Raw genomic sequence first — 25,868 nt, 5'->3', positions numbered from 1 at the left:
AACTAGAACATGCTTCAAAAATATAATAAATTTAAGAAAATCCTCATTACCGCATAATATATTCATTTCTTTTAACTCTCACATCATCTTGAAATCATCGAGATGGAATCCAAAAGAAACAAATCACAACAGAAAACTGACCAAGGAAAGCAGCTATTGCTTGGGATGGAGAATAATCAAACAAGCACGGGTTTTCAGAATCAAAAAGAATGCAATCACTATACAGTACTAAAGTATGATCAACTCCTAAGGCAGCAGTAATTATGCTGCTTCAAATCTATTGTTTCTTCCAAAAAGGGGCCAAGTCAATAATTTTCAGAGAACCACTACCTAGCTATTAAAAAAGCACAACCAAAATGCTGATGAGATACCCAAAATCCAAGGCTGAGCCAAAACCAAAAGGTTAGAATTAGATTCACTGCGGGCCTACAATTCTGAATGATCATGAAGTTTATTTTAGATTTCTATAAAATTACCAAAACAGCTGGAACAGTATATCATGAGTTTTGCTACTATTCTTTGACGAAACGAAAACAAGTAAAGTGTTTGGCCCCTGCAAAACAGAGTTCCTGACACAGAGATCTTGTACAAGGACAAATTTCCCCAGATTAAATGTTCAATGTTATTTTCAGGATGTTAATTAAATGTTGTTACATGAATGCCTTTCTGCCAGCACAGATCACCTAGAAATGAAGCTTTTACTCCCTCATTTAAAAATAAAACCAAGAAGAAAGAGATGAGCTATGGAATGGATCCATCCCTGCCTCAAAGTATAGATGGCTGAGGTTTCTGCTGCATCGTATGTGTGAGAAGAGAGAAACGCAGCAACAGCGAAGATGAACGTGGGTTGAAGCCCAAACGTAACACTTGGCTTGAAGGAAGAGAGAAGCCTGAGCATAAGACTGTTAAAGAAGCAGCACATCCTGCAAGGCAACTACTGATCTGCATTGGAGTTTAATGCTACATTAACTACTCTATGAAGTAAACCAGGGGCTGCTAGGGTCCATTTCACAGAGTGGAAGGAAGAGCAAGGAAAAATTCTCATTTGCATCTGCATGTGAACATTAGAATATCACTGTTTTTCTCTGCCTGAAATAATTCTTGAGAAGGCTTTGTTTCCCTTACCCTCCTTTTTCAATAAAGCTTCTCAGAGAAGAAAGAGATAAAAGGAGAATGACAGATCAAAGTATTTCCCATGAGGGGGTGGAATAAGATGAAACCTGGCTACATATTTACTTACACAAACACACTCTGCTCCTGTGATTGACAGTGATGCTGCCACATCGAGTCTCTCTGTCATGACTACATGTCTTGCAGCATGGGAGAAGATGGAACGTACAACAGTGGTTGAATCTTCTAAATTTTTCCTTTATTTGAAAGTGCAACTGTTACCTTTCAATGTTTACTGATTTTGTAATTTTTGCTTTACTTTGACCTGCTCTGAAAACAACTAAGAGAACTATGTTTTTCCTCTCCACTCTAAGTTGGTATTAAAGCTAATGAACAGCATTGTTTCAATGCCAATGACACTACTTTTGAGAAGCAGCATTTGAAAAAATTACAACTATGATGAACCTAATCAAATTTTTACATTTAAAGTAATTTGGGAATTAAAAACAGCACATAAAAATACGTGTATTCTGGATACTTGTTAGATCTTGCTATAACTCAGTTGTACAAATAAAATTCAGGAAAAAGAGGAAATATCCCAAGGGAAAATCTGAGATGCACAAACCCCAAATGTTTCATTAGAAAACATAAAATAAATATAAAAGTAAAACAATAAGCATATATACATTCAATACTGTACGATGCTCTTTCACGAACAGATGGTAAGTTTTTGTACAATTCCTTAGTGAGTGTGGGAATGCTGTTTGGTAAAACTCTCATACCTGATTAGGTTAATGTGATTATTGAAACCTCTGCTAAGGCTTCGGGCAGGCATTTGGTCCAACCAAAGCACAGGCTGGTCAGGGTCAGCTATCCTACAAAGACAAAGAACATTAACAGTGGTACATATTTCACTCCATGTAGTACTTTTAATAAAGCTTTCTTCACAGACAGAACAATTTCAGGCAAAAAATAGAATTCACAGATCACAAAAAAGAACGTTTTATTGAAACACAGGTTTTTTCTTATGAAAACCATACAATTCAAACATTTTACGTTACTGGAATTTGAAATTCTTAGTTTTTGTTTGCCTTAACTGCAATGGATCCTGTCTTTCACAGCTTTGCTTCAACCAGCAAAAGCTGTTCCCAACTCTTTCCCTCCTTTATAGAAAAATGGAGTATTTTCAGGAGCGTGTTCCTTGTACCTAAACCATCCTTGTCTTCTATCAGAACATCTTCTAGTTACAGAATGGTAGCAAGTGTTCATTTTCTCCTCCATGACTTTAGCCCTTTGGTTAGCTGGAGCATGCATTATTACAACAGTATAAGGCTCTTTCACCATTACCTTCGCCACTTTACAGCAATATCAAACATATCTCTCCACTGCATCAGTCTGGTTTTCCCATTCATCCGAACTTTTGAGTTTGCCCAAGTCCGCTGCACAGCTTGCATTACTTCTAGAGTGGCCAATCCCATTGCTGAGGTGAGGGAAGAGAAGAGAGGGATCAACAAGAGAAACAGAAAACCAATTAGAGCCACTCATTTTTGTACAGATAGGAAAACTGAAGAAGAAAAGCAATGTATTTACAGGAAAAGAATTGACAACATCAATAAACTCTGGAAGATCATGACTTCCAGTCCTCAGCTAGGTCAAGAAACTGCTGACATAATGATTATTTTAATTTTAAACTTTTTAAACAGAGCATAAAACTAATTTGCAGATAGCAAAAGGAATAGCATTCAATTATTACCACATTGATTTTTTTTTCCCACTCAAATTTACAGAGAATTTTCAGTATACCTCTATGTATTCTTTTATTTGGAAGAAATCCTGGTGTCTCATACTGCATCATTGAACCCAGATGATCAGCTACACATATCAGCTCTTGCACATCAGGCTTATAGCTTTCAAAATTCTGAAATAACACATCTCTTACAGAGGAGAAAAACACACATCAGACGTAACTTGGCAACAAAAGTCCTGGAAGCATTAGACAAACTAATCTGTGTTTTACAAATCAATAGTATTTGTGTGAGAAACACTCAAAAGCAGTATAAAGAACACTCATTCCACCTCCCAGCCTACTGAACATACACAGTACGTGGCAGTTACGCTCAATATCTCAAATTAATTCCGTCTTACTGAGATCTTATTATTAAGCAGATCTTATTACTGTCGCAACCAGTATTCCACCTTCAGATTTGCTCATAATAAGTGATACTAAATAAAGTTCACAGGTAATACCTTATTCTTCACTGTTACACTCATCCTGATTAACTTATAACTACATAAGAAAAGGATATGTGTAGACCCTGGAAGTCTTATTCCATTAACTTATCCCATATTTCCATAAAAGCTTCTTGTGCTAAAAACGTGGATACTATTCCACATACACAAAAGTCAGAAACTTTTAATGGAGCAATGTTTTTACATAGACAAAGTGAATACAGGACAATATATCTCAAAAGTGTTTTACAGCAGGAGAAATTGCTATCTTTTCTTTAGTTACATAATTTTGAAGTCTGTTTTAATAAATCCCCTGTTTTGTTGACTGACGTTACCCTCCTCCTAAAATACTGGTTATCTAAGTTACTCCGGAGAATGTTTTCCCAGTGAAACCCAGCAAAACCCAGCTGCCATTAAAGATATAGTATCTAGAAGTTACATCTATAACAAAATAAAAATGTAACACACAACAAGAAACTGTAATAAGGGTACTACATTACACTACACTGAGCATCTCAGACTCATCTCTTAACATTAATTCCAAGAAAAAAATAGAAGAGTTAATCAGTAAGGCCATAGAATACGAAAGAACAATATGTGAATATTATTATGTAAAGACAGAAGTGAAGAAAATCATCCTAATATTAATTCTTCCTCTTTTATGAGATAAACCAACCCTTACGATCTACTAAAGGATTTAAACACTCAGTGGAATTGTACTTTCATACAATATTAAATATTTATGCTGTGAGTGCCTCAGAATGGCACTTTAAAAAGTCAAACTGAAAGAAAACAAATCACATTTAGAGTAGGCTTAAAAAAAATAATTCTCACTTTATATGTGGCTGTAACCCTGGCTGTTCTTCATAATTTTCTATAAGAAAAGGAAGATTTTTGGCCCAGTGGTCCTTGAAATTTCCAGGAAGATCTATGTCAGTATTATACTCTGTAAGAGGAGTATCCAAATGTGCATGCAAATACCTAGAATACTCTGGAAGAAAGAAATAAAATTAAATACTATCTGCATAATCAATCTACTTATGTCATTACACAAAACCAGTAATCAGATTATATGTTTGTCAGTTAAACAACATGACTTTAATAAGTCATTATTTTTAGGTAATATCATTTTGCTATTAGCCAATTTCCAAAACAGAAATTAGTCTTTTTCAACTAACCATTACAATATGCTTTACCATTATACAGAAACGTGTATTTTATTTTTGGTCCTAGTTTTTAGCGATACGAACAATAAGAACCCGTGTATTTCATTTTTTTTAACATACATACTCAACAGTGCTCCTGAGAATATACACTGGTTTCTTTAAAATGGCCAGAACTACAAGCAAGCTTGCACTTTTAAGGTTATTGAAGCATTGAGGAAAATTTAAAAATCCACAATTCCAACTTACCTCGGAGGTATTTCACTTTCAGATATTCTGGGCTGGCCTTCTGTCCTGGTAGTGGATCATTTAGCATAACTTTGGTCTGAGCTTTTATGCCTTCATAAAACTGTCCCATTGCAACATGGCTAAGACCTTTCATGTACTGGCACACTTCATTGTATGGTTCTAGCTGCAGACATCTCTAGGAGATTAAAGGAACAAAATACCCATAAATCAAGAGAGAGAAAGATTATCTTCAAATAATCTAACCTGTCTGGTCAGAAGACCACCTGAAAAGATTTCCTGATTATTAAAATCCACTTCCATCACTATTTTCTTTCAAGTGATGCTGAGCACTTAAACTGCGAGCAAACGTAAGAAAAAATATTTTCAGCTTTATTAAAGGGAAAATAACCCCCTGCCAGTGCAAATGTGCTTTGCACACTTTAATTGTTATGAAGACAGATCATATTTGCTCTAACAATATTAGCACTACAGAAGTGTCAATGTTAGCTAGATGAAATTAGAAAAAATATTCTCCTGACAGTATTAGTAATGTCATTTTTGGCTATTTATATATATATATAGTGTCATTTCTTCCATTCATCTCTTCACTACTTCATACATAAGTACACTTCTATGGTAGTCAACTATTTACCCTATGTCCACATCTCTGTCTTGGAAGTTGAAGTATCTTTTTAATTACACCAGTATCTATAAATTATATCATGTGAATATTTAATATGCACATAAAGTGTTCTTCCGATTAACACAGACTCATTTATAAAGGGATGGAATAGTTTCTACATCTTATTTCACTCCTTGTTTTAAGGATATCGACATACAATTAAAATGTGCCTTTATTGTTCTATCTACAAAATGAGGTAGTTATTTAATGCCAACAGAGATAGGCAAGACTTTGTTTACCTATGGCAACAGGCACATTTTTGCAAGCTCAGTCAATCGCAACATATTCTGAATTTTTCAAAAGAAAATACTTCAGAAAAATTAGATAAACATTGAAACTTATTTTACATTTAAAATTCCAAAGACTAGTACATTTCATTTTTCACTAGATATGAAAAAGCTTTAGGTTTCAACTAGAACTTATATATTAGCAAGAACACAATTACCAGTTTAAAAAAAATACATAAAACACTTCAACCAGAGATTGGTTTTAGACATACATAGAACAGTTAGAGAAACGATCTTAGTTTAATCAAAATTCCATTTTTAATTAAAAACTGTAAAGTTTTATACATCATTTACGACAGACTTCACCAAAAATAATTTTCGTTTAAATGCACACACATATTCAGAAAGAAAAACTTTGAAATTTGTATATTTTATTGCACTCACTGAATACAAGTCCTTGTTAAAACATTTTAATTTGGTATTTACTTAGGGCCTGCTTACCTTAAAATTCTTTAGTGCTTCATCTAAACTGCCATGATGATAAAGCATCATTCCTTTGAGCTGTAGCGTCTGAACATGATTTTGATTTAGCAGTAAAGCCTTCTGGAAGTTCTCTGTAGCAGCATCAAAGTTGCCAAGCTCTCTAGGTGATTCCATAAAGTGGAAAGTGAAAAATATAGAAGGCAACAATGACAACAAAATTACTTGTTAAAGGTTGCCTTAATGTGTCCAAAGGGGATATCATAGAAGAGAAACACAGTACTAACAGAAAATTTCTATAACAAAAGCAGTAATTTTGCAACTATTCTTCTGTGGTAATAACAGAACAGCTGCACAAAGTTTTGACTCCCAGAAATATGTGCTCTGAAATACAACTCCACAAGACCATGAATCTTCACAATCCTCAGCAGACATAAAACTGTAAAAACACATACCTATGGCATTTCTTCAGAAACTAAAATAAATAAAACTTCCACAGAAAGTATCCTTGGAAAGCACTACCTTTGATAGGTCTTCTTAGTATAAACACATTTTTAAAATTTACTAACTACTTAAATGCTGATTAAGAAGAAAGCATATGGTGTTTGAAAACTGAAACTAACTAAAAATTTATTGACTGAAATTACTCCATGTGCAGGACAGCTGTACATGTAAACAGACAGTAAAAATAGTCTTGGAGAAACTGCCATGAGAAAATTAAAACAGAAATAGTACACAATTTAAATTATCTTCATTTCTTTTTAATTCAGTACACTGACTTCTTTAAGGTTACAAAATTCTTTCCACATCAAATTATAATAGACAAAATTAATCCAAACAAGAGCAATACTTGAAAAAAAAAAAAAAACAACCCAAGATTTACTAGTTTTAAATACATTTGCCAAGAAGAATTTTTAGGCAGAATAGTGATTAACCACAGATCTTTGGTTCAAAATGAATGCATGAACACTAAAGTCACTACATTTGAAGCAGGATTTAATAGGCAAAATTTTGTAACTCATATTTCACAGAAAGGCAAAAAAGGCTAAAAATTGTCTACTTTCACTTCAAACAATTCTTCAAAAGGTATTTTTACACATTGTATTTAAAACTTACTTGATGCAGAAGAAAGAGAGCATGAACTTAAGATGAAACATTTTAGAAAGAAGAACTTTAAAACTGAAGTTAACTGTGCCCTGGAGAAACGAGATTATTATTTCTGCCTGTTTTAAGACCAGAGTGTTCATGAGGAAGTCATTCAGACTCATGGTAGTTAGTCAGTAGTTACAGTGTACTCAGCTATTGAAACAATACTCTATTCAGATTCTGGCTTCTCTAACTGCTGAGTCTATAGAAGAGTCAGCAATAAGTTCTTAAAAAAAAAATTAAAAAAAAAAAAAAGTAGTTTCTCTACACTCCTGCCTCTATTATTTCCTGAGGATCAGAGAACTTTGGAGGCATGGGACACTGAGAGGGATTTTAATTTAAGCAGATTAGATCAGGGATATTCTGGTTAAGAAACTTTTGGTTTGTAAAACAACAATGAAGTGCAAAGTGAGATATTTTAAGGCTTGCTTTTTCTCTCCTTCAAAATAAAACTTATTCAGATTAAGGTTTCTTGGGCACAGGGTAGAACAGCTGATCAACTAGAGAGGCAGTTCCACATCCAAAAAACAGAACAAAAAAGTTAAAGCATTTATTGAAAATGTAAGAAAGCAACTGCTCATCTTTCAGACTACATTACTATCATTTAGCACCTTGAAAGTACTTGCAAACCACAATAAGTATCACAGAAAAACTCACGAGGAAATCAGTGATTCTACATTGTGTTTTAAACTTATATACTGTGGTAAGTCAGGCATGAGTCCACAAACAAAACATTTTCTTAATGAAAACTGCCATTTACCTATCCTTAGGAGGTTAGAAAACTGAATTAAAAATACAAAGCAAAACTAGAAATTATTTATATTGAATATATCCTGATATAGCCATACCAACTGCAGGACCTACCAAATACACATTAGATTCTGTATAATTTTGTAACAAGTGTATAAAACTTTAAGAGTGCATTTTAAAGAACACAATCAGATAGAAATCTGACTTTAAAACTACTTCTGAATGCAATTACCTGTAGGCTTGCCCCAGACTTTTATATGCATCTATGAAGTCTGCTTTCTGCTTCAGAGCTTCTTTGAATGATTCAATGGCTTCCTACAGAAAGGGACCAACAAAATAATTTATCACTTACTACACTGATTAAATTTCAGCATCCTCAGTAATTCCTAGCCATGGATTTACAGTTATTCATCAAAACCTTTGGAAGAAACAAACAAGGCATATATTTATTACAAAAACTACAGAGTAATCATCATATAACAAATGAAATACTGAAACATTCTTTACAGTAATTACAGATTTAGCTGGAATTCCTTAGTCTAATATCCCATGGGAATGAGTAGTTCTTTTAGCATTTTAATAGAATTCAGAGATGAAATCCCTTCAGAATTGGCTTTCAAAGTTCCCTATGGCAAAGCAGTCTCTTCTCACAGTCTTCCTTCTTCGTTCATAATACACCTCTTATTTTTGGAGTCCAAAAGTCTCCTTCAAATCGGTACTCTGTTTTTAATTGTTTTATTGTATTCTTTGTTATTTGCACAGTTAGCAAACACTCTCGAGGGATTACAGAGTAAGTGATCACCTTCACACAACAGCACATACTGTTGCTATGAAGAACACAATGTAATAAAAATAAAAGTTAAAAATATATGCATATGGTTAAAGAAATCTTCTTCAAAGAATTTCATTAAGAACTCAGCTTTTCAAACCATACTGGCTATACAAATTTGCATATGCAATACTGAGACCTAGAATTAAGGACGGAATAAATCAACTACTTTATATTACTAAGGAATGCCTGAAAAGTATCTTGAAACCTACAGTACAATAATTTAAATGCTGTAAGGAAAGAATCGCTAGTGTCTTCAGTAGACTTAGAAATTCTTATTTAGAAAAAACTATCAAATATATTTTGAGCACTACAACATGCACAAAAATATCTATTGAACAAAAAATGTAAGAAAATCACCTACCTGTTATTACTTATTAATTAATCTATTAATAAAAATTAACCTATTATTAATAGGCTCATGTCCTCTAGAGAAGTTTTAAAACCAAGATGATTATTCCCAAAAGCAGTGACCCGAAACAATCTCTTTTCACTCGGCCACTCTCATCCCAAATCTCAGTTTTCAGAAGATATGTACAACTTTCCTATAAGAAGTCTGAACCTGACTGGAAGCTAAGGTATACCTGTGGATGAAAAGCCACTCAGTCATAATCTCACTGAACTTGAATATTAGAGAGGGAAGGTACTTCCTTTGAGGAGAGAAACTGGGGGAAAGGAGGTGATGCAGAAACGTGTTGATGTGCATATCAGAAAGAAGAAAACTTTGTTTCTATTTTGCAAATTGAGACAGTATTATTTTTTTCAGTTGTATTTTCAACATCACTTTCTGGGGTCTCTGTTGCCTACATCAAAAATCAGAAATTCAGACTGTTATTAGCAAGTAACTCATGTGACTGCAATAAAATACAGACAGTATGTTCAATGACTGCTTGAACTTTTCACAGCATACACTGAGAGCATGGAAAAAATACCAGCTTGGGTACTAAAAAAAATGAGGAAGTAGACTGCTAAAGAAAAGGGAAATACAAAGAGCGGTGATTGCCTATGAAAGATAATGGGCCGAAACTCAGGAGTTCTGGGCTGTCCTCTGGGTTCTTTCAGGATTTCTTCATACAACTGTTAAAATCTCAAGCTATTAGCAGAGGTTTAAAAAAAAAGCTTCCATTGTTGGAATTCACTGTTGGAATTTAGGAATCACACAGTTGTACCTTTACTTTTCAAACTGAGGATTTCAAACAACTTATCTAATTACTCTCCCCTCTGAAAAATGGCAGTAGTATCTGTAATACTTTACAAGCAAGAAAAGGGTGCAATATTACTACAGCTAAAACATACAGAAGTTTTGAGTCACTAAATGGTGAAAAAGTAAAAAAAGCATGGGAAGAACTTACTTCCTTGATGATTTTCAAAACTGAGTGAGCACCTCTGTTCCCTCAGTTTAGATACCACCATTCCAAAAACAAGATATAACTGAAATAAACATGCATAAATGCAGGTCTCTCTATCAGCATTTTACTTGATTACCTTCTAGCTCATTCAAGGAGGAATTTAAAATTATTTTTTCTCTTCATCTGTTTCTCCTTCCCAAAACCTAGAGAATCTCCACTTCGTTTTGAAATTTTGAACATAACCATACAAATATTAGCAGAGGTTCCAAATACAAACATCTTTCAAAGCACTCCATAAACATGTCAGTTATCACTGATTTACTACCATCCAACTGGTTCAGTAAGACCAGCAGTATTTACATGTCATATGATGAAGTATTACAGTCAGCAATGGCACATTTTCATTTTGGTTGCACTCTTTTGTCTTAAGAAGTCTTCCTTATGTGAGAGAGAATACATATATCAACAATTATAATATTTCTATTATTTTATGGAAGTAACTTCGAATAGAGGGTATTGTTCTATATGAACTATTAGTTAAAACAGCTTTACCTTCAAAAGTCCTCTGTGAAAAAACGTTAAGCCTTTATAAAGCATAGCTATAGGCTGGTTTTTGTTCAGTTCCAACGAGTGCTGAAAATCATCATGGGCTGTTGCATAATCCTGTGATAAAGCAGATTTTAAGTGACAGAGGAAATAAAGAGGAATACATGCTTTTATTTTCATAAAGCAAACTACAGAACTTTGTTTAATATATGAAGTCAGCCTCAGTGCTAAGCAGCAATTATTATCAACTCCTAATCAGAACATCAAAGAATAAGGAATACACCTCCAGCTTTTACAGCAACCACTACATAGAACACAGTAAAGTAAGTGAAAAAGACAGCCGGAAACACAGTGAAATCAGAAGAATAAATTGGGAAAACAGTTATTTAGTATTTACACAATCTTTGAAGACAAAGTATTAAAAACAACACAAAAATTACACAGCAAAATAGGATGTTAGCATTTTTGTAGGGGTTTTGTTTGTTTGATGTGAGAAGTGGGGTTTTTAAGTATATGGAGCACTTACTGCCTTGGCGATAAGTTTTTTCTTTTATAGACTGGTGTTCATCAATACTAATTAAATGTTGTAGGTTATAAATCAAGTCAAAATCTTTATCCATATGCTACTCCTCAAACACACAAAAAAATCTGAAATGTGCATGCAAGATATTTTCCCTTTGATTCTCTGCATTAAACAGATATGCAGATGATATACTGAAAGAATACCTCTGAACTGTCAAAAAGACAACTACAGGAGAATCAAGGCTTTTGGTGTTATATTGTTTGGGGTTTTTTTAACTAATTAGGAAAGAATGTAACAAAAGTAACAACTGGCACAAACAACAACAAAATAATCAACAACATCCCTGCAACCAAACCCAAACTGAATCCCCAAAATCCACTAACCTCAGATATGAAGTAAAGGGTACCTCTGTGCCTGTAGAGTCGTGCTGATGGTTGTAGCTGAATAGCTTTGGTGAGATCAGATAACGCTTCACTGATTCGTCCTAGTGGGGACAATATCTAAGAGTATAAAACCACAACACAGTTTAGAGTAAACAGAGTGAGCAGATTTGTTTTAGAAACATGAAGATTTTTCTTTTCCATGTTCAGCTGTAAGAGTAACCATATTTGCTAAAATAGGCTGAAAAGTTCCACTATAAATTTCAGTACTTATCACTTTTATAATATATCCGTGTAAATGAACACCACCAATAGCATTTGCAGAAACCTAGTATTCCGAATTAAAAACAAGTTGGCCAAAACAAAATACTCCATTTCAAGCTATGTCAACATACTCAAATGAAATTGTAATCAAAATACTCTCATAAAGCTAATTTTGAAAAAACACTCCCCTCAAAGGAAAATGGCCTATTTTCCAATTATTTGAATGCCTTTCACATTTTTAGATCAAGATTAACACTAAAAATATTAAAACTGTGAATATTATAGCAGCTATCATTACACAGTATGCTGGTTTTAACATTTATGCTTTTGATTTGTCTACAAAACTGCATCTTGAAATCCATCTTCTGTAATTAATGTGGCAAAACCAAACCTGATTTTCAAAATAAAAAAATACATGTGAATCTGAACGATATTTAACTTATATGCACAAATATAAAACCAAAGCATTTCATTAAAAACTCACACTTTATAAGTTTGGCACTTTAACAACTAGCACTAATAATACCTTTACTAAGGTGATGGTAGGTGCAAATAGTAAGGGGTCAAGCGATATTTGAATTCATTTCATACCAAAAAAACCCCCAAACTTGCTATACAGTATGTTAAAAACTGAAAATTTAAACGCAATATATGCCATTCTCTTGGCTATAGTAACTACGTATGGTCTGTTTTATTTGAAAAACATTCCACGAATTACAGTGAGAGCAAATACATATGTTTTTAAAAAAAGGAGGAATATTCCCAGAAGAATAGAGAGCTTTAGTCATTAAAACAGTGAAGAAATACTTGAAAATACTACATAACTGCAAATTCTCCAAAAGTCTGAAAAGAGACAAAAAATACTCACTTCTGCTCGCTGTTCAAATACTTCAGGATGATCTGGTTCTAAACTAATCACCCTACTGAGCTCAAACAGAGCAAGTTCAGCATTTTTCATATCCTGAAAAGGAGAAAAATTAACAAGGTGAACAACCGTGCATACTTAGACAAACATACTCTCATGATGAAGGACAACTAGATTGGCTAAGTTTCTGAAACTGTATCAGTTTACATTAACATAAAGATGTAGTATTCTACAAATAGTTGAAAAATAACACCTATCTGCTACAAACAAGGAAAATAAACTTTGTTTGTACACATCTCCTTTGTATTGTACCTCTAATAATTTATTAATATAACTGTGAATAAACATTAGATTTATGGCTTCGTAAGTCCCTTTCTTGTCAGCAAAGCTGGCTCAAGCTCTCACATGAACTCCAACAGTTATACTCACACCCACCAGTGTTTTTGTCAGCACTATCTGTAACCTAATCTAAGTAGTACTGGTGGTTGCTTCCATCAGCATCTTGCCCATCTAAATTTTTATATTTTCCTCAATAAATTGTAGGATGAAAGCAGTTACTTAATTAGAAAAAAAATCCAAAGTGGTTATACAGCAAGTTCTGTATCAGATTTCATTGACCTTTTTCTCCTTTTTCAGAAATTTTCCATGTGCTTAACACCACCTTTGTGTCTTGGAAGTGTCACTCACAAAAACTTTTATGAAGTGAAACTGTCAACATCATGGAAGCAGGAAAGCACGAAGACTTTGTGGTGTATTTCTCAAGTTCTAATCAGCCTATCTATTCCTGTTACAGACTTTCTTATAGTTTAGATTCAAATAATTCAGTCGGATACTAATTTAATTATTATCTACTTACATGTAGTCCTTTTTTTCCATATGCTATCCCTCGTCCATAAATGGCACTAACCAGCTCTGGTTCTTCCTGTTAAGATTTAAAACAAAAAATATTCAGTTGTGGTGTGGGTTGTTTTGGTTTTGTTTGGGGGTTTTTGTTGGTTTTTTTTTGTTTGGTTGGTTTTTTGTTTTTTGGTTTTTTAAAGCTATCTTTCTTCAATACATATTTAATTCTAGCTGATCCAATGTAGTAAGCAATGAACAATCACAGCTGCCAGGCAAAGAAATTGATTGTATTACAGTCCATACTTTCATATGTTCACAATTTCAAATTCAATTTAATGGAATTGTTCTGGAGTATTTGTCTGGTAAAAAAGCAAAAGAGAGTGCAGTTATAGTATAGTGCCAGTGACCACCTACCAGAAGATATATACATCAACTTCACTAGTTGTAACCTTACTGGCAATTATATAACTTGTCTAATGTCACTGAACTGATTACAACCATACAATTCAGCCATTCAAAGCTTATATTGTATGTAATTTAAATTTGAGATTTAAAATTTGGACACAGGATATTGTGACATCTTGATGAAATTTATATTCAGGCAGCAACTAAAACCAGAGGTATTCTACCAAAATAGTTCTGCAAAATTCAAACCAACCTGCCTTGAGTTAGATTTAAGTTCATGACTTTCCTACTTCAGAACTTAAGGGGGATGCATCTTCCATAGTGAATTTACTCTTCTTGTTTAATGCTATTTACTCCAACCACAGTTTCCCATTCAAATTTCAAGAACTACACAGCAAAACTGTTTTCTCGACAGAACAAAGCCTATGCAATCAGCTTCCCTGAAAACCAGTTAGGAATCACATCATCTTCACACCTGCAATCAACACAACTGTGCTACAAAAATTTGTAGCACAGGCCTGGTCTTAACTGGGAAAACTGCCAAGAAACAAACTCACTCCCAGGAAATAAGCTCTTCCATTGACAAAACAACAGAATACATGGCATACCAATGGTGGCAGCTTGCCAGAGGTGAGCTGATTCCAAGTCTATACTTGCCAACACCAACATCAGGTAACTTCCTACTTCTAACACTATGGCTAAGCAAAGCTGTTCTATTATTAAATGTTCTAATACTCACTTCATATGTATTTAAAATTGCCTTATGGAAGACAGAGTGAACAATCATGACCACTTCACAGTTTTTCAGGCATACTATGAGCATCATATTAATTTAAACTGAGATGTGTGCATTGCAGAGGTACTCTATTAGATACACACTTCTCACAATATCTTGCTATAGTCACTGTATCTTGCTTATCTTCATATTAAGTTTTCTTCTGAATAAAGACAGGAAACAATATGTAAATGCAGTGATGTTGGAAATAGGATTTCTCATTAGGGTAAAAAAAAATCCTCACATTAAAAACAAATCAGAGATCACTGAACACCTATTTCAAACAATGAAACAAACAAAAACAAAAGCACACGAGAAAAAATATATTCTGGTCCTCAGATAAATTCCCAGGAATAATTCCATTAAATTGCCACACTTCCACTCAATTTAAGTATGAGTCATATGACATTTTAGAAGAAACACATGCTATTATTTGCAGTATTGCTTTCAGCTTGCATTTGTGTACTTCACCCAGTTTAGACGAAAAAATAGGTCCATGCTTCTGGCAGTCTCAGGTTTTTAGCCATAAAAATACAGTATATCAGCTTTAGTTGAAGCTTATAAACTGTTGGGGCTGGTTTTGTTTTAAAAGTAACTACCTCCTACTTAACTGCAGAGGATTTTGAATTCTTTATCTTGGCAAAAACCTTCTTCAAGATTTTATCAGGAAAAATCCCACAATGTTGAAGTATCAGTTATGTTTTATTTATATATTAAGCTAATCAAATGCTTATCACTGAAAAAGGATAAAGCCATCATACAAAATCATTTATCATCATGAAAGCAATGCATTACTTGCCACACACACTGTCAGGGTTTTTTTCTGACAGATGTTACTGGCAACATGCTGTCACCCCAAAAAATCCACATTAAAATATCTCAGCCTACAGATTAAGAGGACAATTTAAGGAACCTGAGCTTTGCAGAGGTCAGGTTGCTAAAAATGCGTGACTTTTTTTTTGAAGTGACATGAAAACTTTATTTCTACAGATCAGGAAAATACTCACCCAATAATCAAGATACTGATCTCTCAGTTCTAAGACTATGCTTATGTTTGGATGGAAAAGAAAATGAACAAATAGTAGAATAATTACTCTCATTTTAAAATCCTTAATTAAATATTTGTTTCAGTAAAAGCCCTATGTTGCAATGGGTAAAGTTATTTTTTTAGGGGTCCAAACAGAAAACTTACCTGCAGCATTGTTGAAAAATGTCGTATAGCTTCATCATACAAGCCGTTGCCAATCAACACGTAAGCAATTGCTAACAAAACATTGCAAAAGTAAATAAAACAGCAAAAAAAAAATCTTTGTTTTTAATATATTTTACAATGGTTGTATTTAATATAAGTTCCTACATTGCACTGAAGATTAAAGTAGCCAGAAGATTCCTGAACTCCACCAAAATGATATGACTTCCCTTGATCATTACATAGTATTCATTATTAACTCAGTTCACACTGTGCTCTTCAGAATTGTTTTGGGGTTTACAGGTTTTTCAGGAAAGAGTCTCTGTTTGCTACCAAAGTACTTAGGATCAGGAAAGGTACCATGATTCCAATTCAGTAGCCAATTCATGTTTTCTCAATTCAGAGTCAGTTTGGCTATCACTGACTAACTTTTTTTTGGATAATTCCATTAGAGAACTTCCCTTTTTTGTACACATTTTGCTAAACCTTATTAGCTCATAGTAAGTTTTTCCTTCATTTGAATTAACTAGAAATACCTCAGCTAAACTGATTCAAATATTTATAAAAATGAGACTGAAAAACTACAGTGTCTTTACCTATGTTATAATTATGGAAAGCTTTAAAGATCTTGCATATCCACCCACTTTGAAGTAGAAGCCAAGTGTTTGAAAAAGAAACAGACCACTGTTTTAGAAACATGTTCCTGTAATCTCCACAAGATACAAAAATACAGTCGAATCACAAGACTGCAAAGCTGCGGTTGTGCTTGCGTGACTGAAGTTCAGTTCTGACAGCTGAATATCTCAAGATTGTTTCATTTTGCATGTTTTAATCCCTTGCAGTTCTTAACTCTGGATAAAGCTCTGTTTACACTGCCCACAAAATCCAAGTATCTTGAAGACCAGAGCTATGAAAGTTAACGAGAACTTTTCCCCAGCCAGTTTGCTCAAACAGCTGGCAGTGGAACTAAGAGCGAGGATTCACCTTTCTCGTTACTTAATAATGTGTTTTAGCAGTCATCCAAAGAATGGAAGAGGCACCTGTTAGCTTAATTATTTATTCAAACACGAGAAGAGACAAATAAGTCAGCTAGAATAAAAGTATTTTTAATAGGACACAGACACTTCTCTTTCATGCAGGCAGAGCCACATTGTTTTGGCAGTGTTGCTAAGAACTGTTCATTTAAGGAGGGAAAAAGTTAAAGGAAAGAAACAAGAAATGTATTTAATTCAGAGCTTGTCTCATTCTCAGAGCATTTCTATTATGCAGAAGGAAATATTTGTGTGAAATATAAGCTCTTTCCTCGATACATAAAAAGCTTTACTTGGTACAAATACATAGCATTGCCAAAAAAGGGAAAAAAATTGGCAGAGTGAACAACAGGTTGAAGAGCTCTTGAATTTTCCTCATTTCATTCTCCTCCAAGACTATACAGTTATTAGTATCATCTTAGGATTTCAAGCCCAGAATACAGAAAAGCTGGCATGTAAAATAAAATTAACTCAAAAAAGTGGAGGAAGCAAGATAAAGAAGACTCATATTGTCACTCAATTGTCCTGCTCATAATTACTTAATTTTGTTTATCCAAGACACTCAGCAAAATGCAGGGGATCATACACTTTGTAAAACTATGCCAAGTGGTTGATAGCTAGTAGCTGATACAGTATCAGCTTCTTTTTAATTTTTTTTTATTTTTTCATCTTTAATTAAATATTACAAAAATGCGAGTAAGTACAGTATTATGAAAAACCACAGGATTAAAAATGGTCCATTAGCCAAAGTATTTGGGTACCAACATTGCTTCGGAATGCCCCGTACATTTCCACTACTTTTCCTCAGAACAGTTAAAAGTAACATGCACAAAGAAGGACCCAGGCTCCACTATGACATACTTGGAATAAAGTGGGTAGGTAGGTGCCAGCCTACATGCCAAACATGAGGACAGAGACCTTCTGGCATAGTTTTCCAAGTCTACAGAACAGTTGCTAAAGCATCAGATATTTTCAGCTGAACAGAAGTTTGGTATTCCTTGCAGGATTCTATGAACGTAGTTAGGTACAAGAGGAATACGAAAAAAGATTAAGCTCTCAAATTTTTCTGGATAAATCTGTGAAGGCAGAAATTATGTTAGGAAAAAAACTACTTAATTGTTTTTAGTTCATTAGACAGGAAAAAAGTCTCCCCTCACTCTTATATAAAAGATTGTCTGCTGCCTGCCTTGCCATACATTCTCAACAATCTCTATGCTGTCTCACAATACCGCTGCTTCCTACACAGGATACCAGTTTGGAAAAGCAGTGCAAGTAACTCCCTCCTTAAGTCCTTTGAGAAAAGTATTTCCTGTTGCTTTATTTGAAATTTCTTTTTTTTCACACTGACTGTGCATTAAAAACAAACATCAGGTAGCAGCCTAGGATGTAATTCAAAAAACTTTCCTGATGCCTATAAGTGTTGATAGGTAGAAGGTGTGGAGAGGGGGAGACAGATCCAAGATCTATATTTGATAAAAAGCACATTGCATTGGTAAAATTTTCTGGATGTTTTATTAGTTTTAGTCATCAATAACAACAGTAAAAGGAAAGCAGGAAGTAGTTGAGCCTGTTTAAAAGGATTTATCAAAATGCTTTTTGAACATCTGCTTAAGAAGACATGGTGAAAAATTCTATTGCACAAAGCAGGAAAGATTTTTAGCAAGATAAGTATTTTCTTTGTATAACCAGGGAAAACTCACTGTATTTTCAGACTTATTGGAACACTTCAAAGTTAATGCATCTATCAGTTTATTTTCAAAATGTTGTACTAATAATCAGCACATCATTCACTCGCACAAACCTTATACAAGGCATCTTACCCAATTCTTCATTTGTGTTGTCATTATCAGTAGCAAATGGAAATCGTTTTTGCTCTGCAAGCAACTTCGCTTGGCTCTGTAAAACATCATGTTTTTTAAGTATTCAGCAAACAACAATCAAGAATTTAATAGAAAATCCATGTCTTAAATCCTTAAGAGAATGCCTTAAGTAGCAAAGTTAAGACTAATGTGGTTGCATTAAGGTAACAATACAAATTCATTCCTAGTCTTCCATAGGGAGAGAAACTACTGCTGTTTTCCTCTCTAACATAAGGCTAACCAAACCTTTCAGATGAAAGAACACTGTCAGCATTTTACCAGTGGCTGATGTTTCTGTATTACATCTGTTTAACATGAAGTTTTGGAAGTCTTTCTAAGACACATGCTATTTCATATGAAAGTTCATACTCTTTACTCCATTAATTATTCCTTTGTCTCCTCCAAAGGGAAGGATACTGCAGAACAGTAAAACATTGAAAATAAACACTGAAAAGAGCATCACTCCATCAATAAAGAAAAGTGTAACTTCACAATGCCATATGAAAGAGCCTGTCCTTTTAACAATTACTTTCTATCAGTTTTAGACTTTGTTCAGCCAATTGTAGCCTCATCCAGGATGTCTGTTCCCTAAATAATGCACCTACAGAAACCAATACTGTTCAAGACAACCCCTCAGAAATATAGAATTACTCCACTCTGTTCATTTTCACAAGTATTTTCCATAGATAGTTGTAAGTCTACGAGAGTAGTTTATGTTAGAAAAATAAAAAATATTCATGTCATTAATACATCTTTCAAACTGTTTTAGGAAACAAGAAAGGGGAAAAAATAACTTCTCTCTCTGTTCAGTTCTCTTCTTTTGCTTCAACTAAACAGCTTCTCTACTGTCTTCTTTTCATGTTTTTTTGCCTGTCTAATCAAAAGTAGCCATGTTACTTGTATCCACAAAACATATTTCACTTATCTACAAGGTGCAAAAGTAACTGGTCAAATTCCATTTCACATTTTCTACCCTGTGCCATCTAATAACGAGAAGAAAGTTTGGTCTGCTCTAAAAACTTGAGCATTTTTGCGGGTATGAATGATTAGCAAATGGATTTTACAAACTTTGTTTTTACTGCAATAAAAGATAACGTATGAGCTCTACATTACACCATAACACTCTGCAAATTGTTACTCCACCTACTGCTGCACTGCTACAGTAACAGAATGGAAAAGTTCTTCTCCTTTTAGAAAAAAGTAATTAAAAGCCAGCACAAGAATGAGCAGCGTTCAACAGGTATAACAACAAGTAAAATAAATCTATGTTGCAGTCCATACACATTTACAAATCACACAGACTTCGAAACACAACCTTTTTATATCATCAATGGCCTTTGAGTAATTTCCAGAAACCCTAATTCAGAAAGTGATCTTTAACACTTAATTATTGTTCTATAATTGTATTAACAGTATGAAAAAACTCCACAGACTTTTTACTGAAGTATAACCTCTTCCTTGGGGGATTCACAAAAAAGGTCTACACTTCTTTGTCTGCAGACAAAGATATAGCATGATTCCACACTGGGTATTGGAAAATAAACTACAAGTGGTACAATCTGGCATTACAGTAATTTCCTATGGATTACAGGCATGCATGTGACAGCAAGAGAAGTACCACTACCTTGCCTCTTTTGTCATTACAGAATAACAGAACAGTGGTTGGTTCTTGGGGTGGCAGAGAAAGAAATCCTTCTTCAACAAACTCTGAATTCAGGTACAGGTTAGACATTCTGCAACTCTACATGCAAAATCTGTGAGTCATGCTGCCTTCAAGAAACGGGAGAAGAATTTTCATCACATCACCAGACCCCAGCAGATTGAATTGTTGCTCTCTTTAACTTTTCTTTTTTTGTAACAGGGAAATGTCTTACAAACTAATATACATTTCACTGCTTTAGAAAGAATTGCTGCTGCTGTTGGACTAGACTAGACAGAAGATCTGACCAATATCTAATGAAGTAATGTCTAAGGAGAATATCCAAATTAAATAATTGGGTTGGTGGATTTGCTGTAGTTTTATTTCCAAATGCCACCTTTGGAGAAGTTGTTTCCAATTACCATCTTTTTTTCCATGTTTCCCTATAGCCAATAATTCCTACAAATTTGCCAAGGCTTCTTTATATATTCATATGGGAATTATTTCAAGATTTTCAATACCTCTGACTACACTGGACTGAAGAAGCAACATCAAACCTGTGTTCTGATGTAGACTGAAGATTATATTTGTTCAAGATCAAAAGGCTAATAGCAGTGTTGCAAGAAAACTCAAATTACAAGATAATCCTCTTGAAGTCTCTCTACCAAGAAATGCTCTTCTTCTGTTAGAATATTCACCACATGCCATGTCTACATTACATTTAGAGAAATATGGCCTGAAGCCTCTAACTCTTGTCTTTGCACAATGTTATTTCTGTAGTGATTGCAAGTCACTATTCCTGCAGTTATACACATTTTGTGGTAAAACTCAGGAAGCTAATCTGGGTAAAAAATAATGCACCTTCCCCTATTTCAGGCATAGCCCCTGCACCCCTAAATGCAAACAATTAATCAGTTGACTAATTGAGGTGAAGGTTAGCTTTCAGTGAAAACATCAGTCTCAATTAGCTGACAGCCCTACAGACTCGAGATGGAGCACTACAAAGTAATACTTTTATGAGCAACATGAGTTCATTCATACTTAAGTCTTTTGGGCACCTACACCTACTGATTAATAGATTCTATTTGTAGTTACTTCCCTGAACGTCATTCTAACTGGTTAAGGAGCAAAAGTGATCTGCACCTTCAACAATCTATTAAAATTGTTCTGTACGTTATATTCTTGATAGCATACCAGAATTTTCTCTGTGTTCAGAGAAAGCATAGATTCACAAGACGATGACCCTCCTATGTCACAATCCGATTCATGGAAGTGCAAAAATGATGAATCTGGGGGAAAAGAAAGAAAATACCTTTAGGAATACCTTACATGTGTGTTCTATTATCACATCTCACATCTCCTCATGTTCAGCTAAACAGCTTCCCCACTGGGCACTCCACTGGGCAAAATTTTCGTGAAGTGCTTTCTGCTCACAGCACTACATCCACACAGCCAGGGAAGCAATAGTTTACATGACTACTTTTATATAGTTAGTTTTCTGTCTACTTGTGCTTCTGTTTTTGGTTAAAAATAAATGGAAAAAAAAAAGAGGTGCTAAAAAAGAGGGTGGAGGTAAAAAAAGGAGGATGCTGGAAGCAAATAACAAAACTTTGGGGTAGACATGTCCCCTTTTAGCATTATGATTCCATTCTCTGGCCCCAGAAATAATAAATAAAATTATCATTGCAATCCCAGAGAGGAAATAAATGGAATGGACTGTACAGAGGCAGGGAAAGAGCTGCTGTTGGAGATTCAGAAAACAGAGATATTAAGACTAAAAAGCAGCCAGAATAGTAAACCATAATTGACTGACCACATACAAAGGTCCCCACAGGTACTAATAAGAAGGGCATTACAAAAAGGGTAGGATTGATTCAAACCTATAAAAAGCCAAACACAGTTTGTTGAGAAAAAGTTTAAGACACCAAATAAACAAGTAATAATAAAAATCAACAATCCCCCCAGATTGATATACCATAGAAGTCACTACTTCCTCTATAGAGTGCTTTAATTGCAGAATTGGTACCTCTAAATCTTCAGGTCCTAAAGCTTCTATTATCTAGAAATATTTCAAGAGTAAACAAGAAAAAGCAGATATACAGTATTATCTCTTTGAATCCATGCCACAAATACCAAATTTTATCATCTCCCCTAATATTTGTAAATATAAGCTTGAAGCTTAGTTTGAAAGGCTGGGGGGCAGTGTGCTCTTTGACTTCTTAAGGATTGCAGTTAGTTAATTCCCTATTTCTCACAATCACAGAGCTAAAAGAGAAAAAGAAACAGTCTCCTTATAAAGAGAAGTCAAAATAGCATCTAAAATAATTTCCTGTAAATAGGAACTTGGAGCTATGTTGAGCCATAAATGATAACCAGTAGAAGTTTTACAACAGCAGTAAGAGTGCTAAAAAGCAGAAGGTCAAAGTATAAAGTCAGAAAGTCCTGTGAGAACAGTGGCTCACCACCCACAGTTTCCAAAAAGACAGCAGGAGGTTTCAACACTGCCCTTTGTTCCTCACGTTGGCCAAACCCTCCTGTGCTATGGCAGCGTTATTAACATGTTACTTTTTCCTTGTTGGTGCTCATAAATCAGTGACAGTTAAGAGTTTTGGCTGCAGACTCACAGAGTAATTTTCACTTTAGAAACCAAAACAAAGAGGTGCAGGTATGGCCTACCTCCACAACAGTGTTCTGCACAAAAGCAAAAATTCAGTGATGGAATTTTTTAATAAGGGGGCAGGGAATAAGAACAGCCTACCTGTTACAAGCTATAGTGCGGAAAGGACTCCTAATATCTTGCAGTTTTGGGGGCAACAAACTGCTTTACTCACAGAGAAGAATGGATCTGCCTTTGTCTGCAAGTCAGATACAATCAAAACTGTACCACGCTAACAACTTTATGAAAAACAAGAAACATCAACCAGAGAAATTACCCGGGACCTCAAGTACTTGAAACAAAAAGAATCTCAGCTTCTGTGAAAGTTGTACTGAAACAAAAGAGCAGGAGCTAAAAGGAATTTTATAACGAGCAATTTATTTAGTCATGCTATTTAAATAGCAAGAAGTGAATTGGTATACAGCTATTTCAAGTATATTGTTTTGTAATTAAGGGCTATCTTATTATCATGCACACAAAGTACCTGAGGTACCTGATGATTTCAGCAGAATTCCTGGTATCAATCCCAGATACACTGGTCTCTTTAAAATAACATCCACCATTAAATCAAAATCTAATCTTCCATATACACTCTGAAGGAGTATCCTGAGTCAATCATTCACGTCAAGTTTACTAACAGACGTAATCAAGTGCTTTGCCATTTATTAACTTGTATGGTGTACAGATTTTGATCTCAACACTGGGTGAAAGTCTTCTTGGCTTTATGCTTAAACTTGAATAAAGTGTAGCAATGGTTATCTGAGATAACTTTCACAATCTGATTTAGTGTTTACATTCTGTGGCTCTCAGCCACTGCAGCCACCCACATCCCCCAAAAAAACAGTGATAACAACTAACCAAAGAACTATATAATGTGAAGACAAAAGTACACACACAAAGGGCGGGGGGGGAAGGAAAAAGCACAGATGCAGCAAATACATAACAAGGTATTTCTACAAAATCTGTAATTCAAGTGGATTACACTAGTTGTATATTAGTTCTTAGGGACCACAGGAACTGTTGATGTGAGCACAGGCTTCATGAAATAAAGGGGGGAAAATCATAAAATGGTGCTGACAGCTAAGAAGTCATGACACATTACTGATTATTCTCCTACATATAATTTAGTGTCTACATTCCAATGAATTGATAAACCTTTTTCTTCATCTGTACTATGTGTACATTTTGATTCAGACTGGCATTTTTGTACGGTCCATTCACACCATGCTCACAATCAACGATCACAAGAGATTAAGCCACATGCTTCTGATGCAAAAGATATTGAAACACATAAAAATAGTTTTAACTGTGCCTGTTTTACAAGCCATCAATTAACTTGAAAAAGACCAGAAGACCTGCTACATAAACTTCTCATAAAGAGAAGCACCCAGTTCACCAGCAAAATACACGTAACTGTGGCCGAAAATAAATCAAGCCACATCCAACTTACAGAACCACAGAATTCTCAGGGTTGGAAGGGACCTCTGGGGATCATTTAGTCCAACTCCTCTGCCAAGACAGGGTCACTAGAGCAGGTGACACAGGAACAAGTCCAGGTGGGCTTTGAATGTCTCCAGACAGGGAGAACTCATGACCTCTCTGGGCAGCCTATTCCAGTGCTCTGCCACCCTCAATAAAAAGTTCTTCCTCATGTTGAGGTGGAACTTCTGCTTGTTTTAGTTTATGGCCATTCCTTCTCGCCCTGCTGCTGGGCACTGCTGAAAAGAGCCTGGCACCACCCTCTTGGCACCCGCCTTTGAGATATTTAAATGCATTAATGAGATCCCCTCTCAGTCGTCTCTTCTCTAGACTAAACAGGCCCAGCTTCCTCAGTGTCTCCTCATAGGAGAGATGCTCCAGACCCCTAATCATCTCTGTGGGCCTCCACTGGACCCTCTCCTTGTCTTTCTTGTACTAAGAAACTCAGTGAGCACAAGGTGCTGGCATGTCCCCACGCTCCTGAGTGCAGGGATTAAAAAGCAGGCAGAATCCAGCTGCCAGGCTCGGGAGGTGAGTGGGGCAGCAGGAATCCTCCAGTGTGGTACCACACGCCGTACGGTTTCTCCGTCCAAGGGGTGAGAGCCTTCCCTATGCCCGGTGCCGCAGCCCCCGCTCCGCGTTGCTCGGGGGTGCCGCTCGCACGGGAGATGCTCCGGGATGAGTCAGCTCAGCGGCACCGGCGCGCACAGCCGAGGGGCCGCCGGAACCCCGCACCGCCCACCACCATCACCCCACCGCCTCCCGCGCCAGTCCAGCGGCTCCGTCACCGCCGACCCGGCACTGCGGGCGGTCACCGCGGCGACGCCCCAGACTCACCGCACTCGGCCGAGTACTGCTCCGCCCACTCCCCCGCGGGGCCGTGGCGCTGGCGGTGCCGCTCCTGCTGGAGCAGGGACAGCGCCGGGTAGCGCTCGGTAAGGGCGAGAGCGGCCCGGGCCAGCAGGGCCAGCAGAGCCACCGGCACCCACAGACTCCGCGCCACCCCGCCGGCAGGTGCCATCTTCACAGTGCTCATGCGCGCTGCCGCCGCCGGGGACATGGGGCGCCCCCACAGCCCCTCCCGCGGGGCCGCTGCCGCGTTGCCCCCTGGGACATGGAGTTCTCCGCCGGAGCGCCCTGGCCGGCGGCGATAGCGAGAGAACTACAACTCCCGAAATGCAGGGCGGCGCGGTCCGGCTCGGCTGCGCCCCCGAACGCGGAAGC

At 35.9% G+C, this 25,868-nt stretch overlaps 1 protein-coding gene across 4 annotated transcripts in view; it reads right to left on the bottom strand.

The window, feature by feature from the left end:
- TTC13 (tetratricopeptide repeat domain 13) overlaps positions 1-25,680 on the bottom strand; it is a 40,743-nt gene extending 15,063 nt beyond the window's left edge. For 2 of the 4 annotated variants that reach the window (XM_029961615.1, XM_029961616.1), the window contains exons 1-15: positions 23,650-23,752; positions 21,704-21,798; positions 18,832-18,907; positions 15,984-16,054; positions 13,628-13,693; positions 12,775-12,867; positions 11,646-11,762; positions 10,746-10,856; positions 8,248-8,330; positions 6,141-6,282; positions 4,752-4,926; positions 4,174-4,330; positions 2,914-3,044; positions 2,458-2,590; positions 1,893-1,985 (exon numbers count right to left, since the gene is read on the bottom strand). In XM_029961615.1, the coding sequence (XP_029817475.1) occupies positions 1,893-1,985; positions 2,458-2,590; positions 2,914-3,044; positions 4,174-4,330; positions 4,752-4,926; positions 6,141-6,282; positions 8,248-8,330; positions 10,746-10,856; positions 11,646-11,762; positions 12,775-12,867; positions 13,628-13,693; positions 15,984-16,054; positions 18,832-18,907; positions 21,704-21,798; positions 23,650-23,728 (1,622 nt within the window). In that variant the 5' untranslated portion in view covers positions 23,729-23,752. Of the gene's footprint in view, positions 1-1,892; positions 1,986-2,457; positions 2,591-2,913; positions 3,045-4,173; positions 4,331-4,751; positions 4,927-6,140; positions 6,283-8,247; positions 8,331-10,745; positions 10,857-11,645; positions 11,763-12,774; positions 12,868-13,627; positions 13,694-15,983; positions 16,055-18,831; positions 18,908-21,703; positions 21,799-23,649; positions 23,753-25,481 lie in introns of those variants that run through there. The other 2 variants (XM_018077445.3, XM_029961617.1) reach the window with 2 other exon arrangements.
- Between the last annotated feature and the right edge of the window lie 188 nt (positions 25,681-25,868).

This window comes from Manacus vitellinus, unplaced genomic scaffold (assembly GCF_001715985.3).
Source record: "Manacus vitellinus isolate BGI_N305 unplaced genomic scaffold, ASM171598v3 scaffold_37_pilon, whole genome shotgun sequence".
NCBI lineage: Eukaryota > Metazoa > Chordata > Aves > Passeriformes > Pipridae > Manacus > Manacus vitellinus.
The sequence above is the reverse complement of the archived record's forward strand: the minus strand, read 5'-3'. Positions and strand labels throughout refer to the sequence as shown.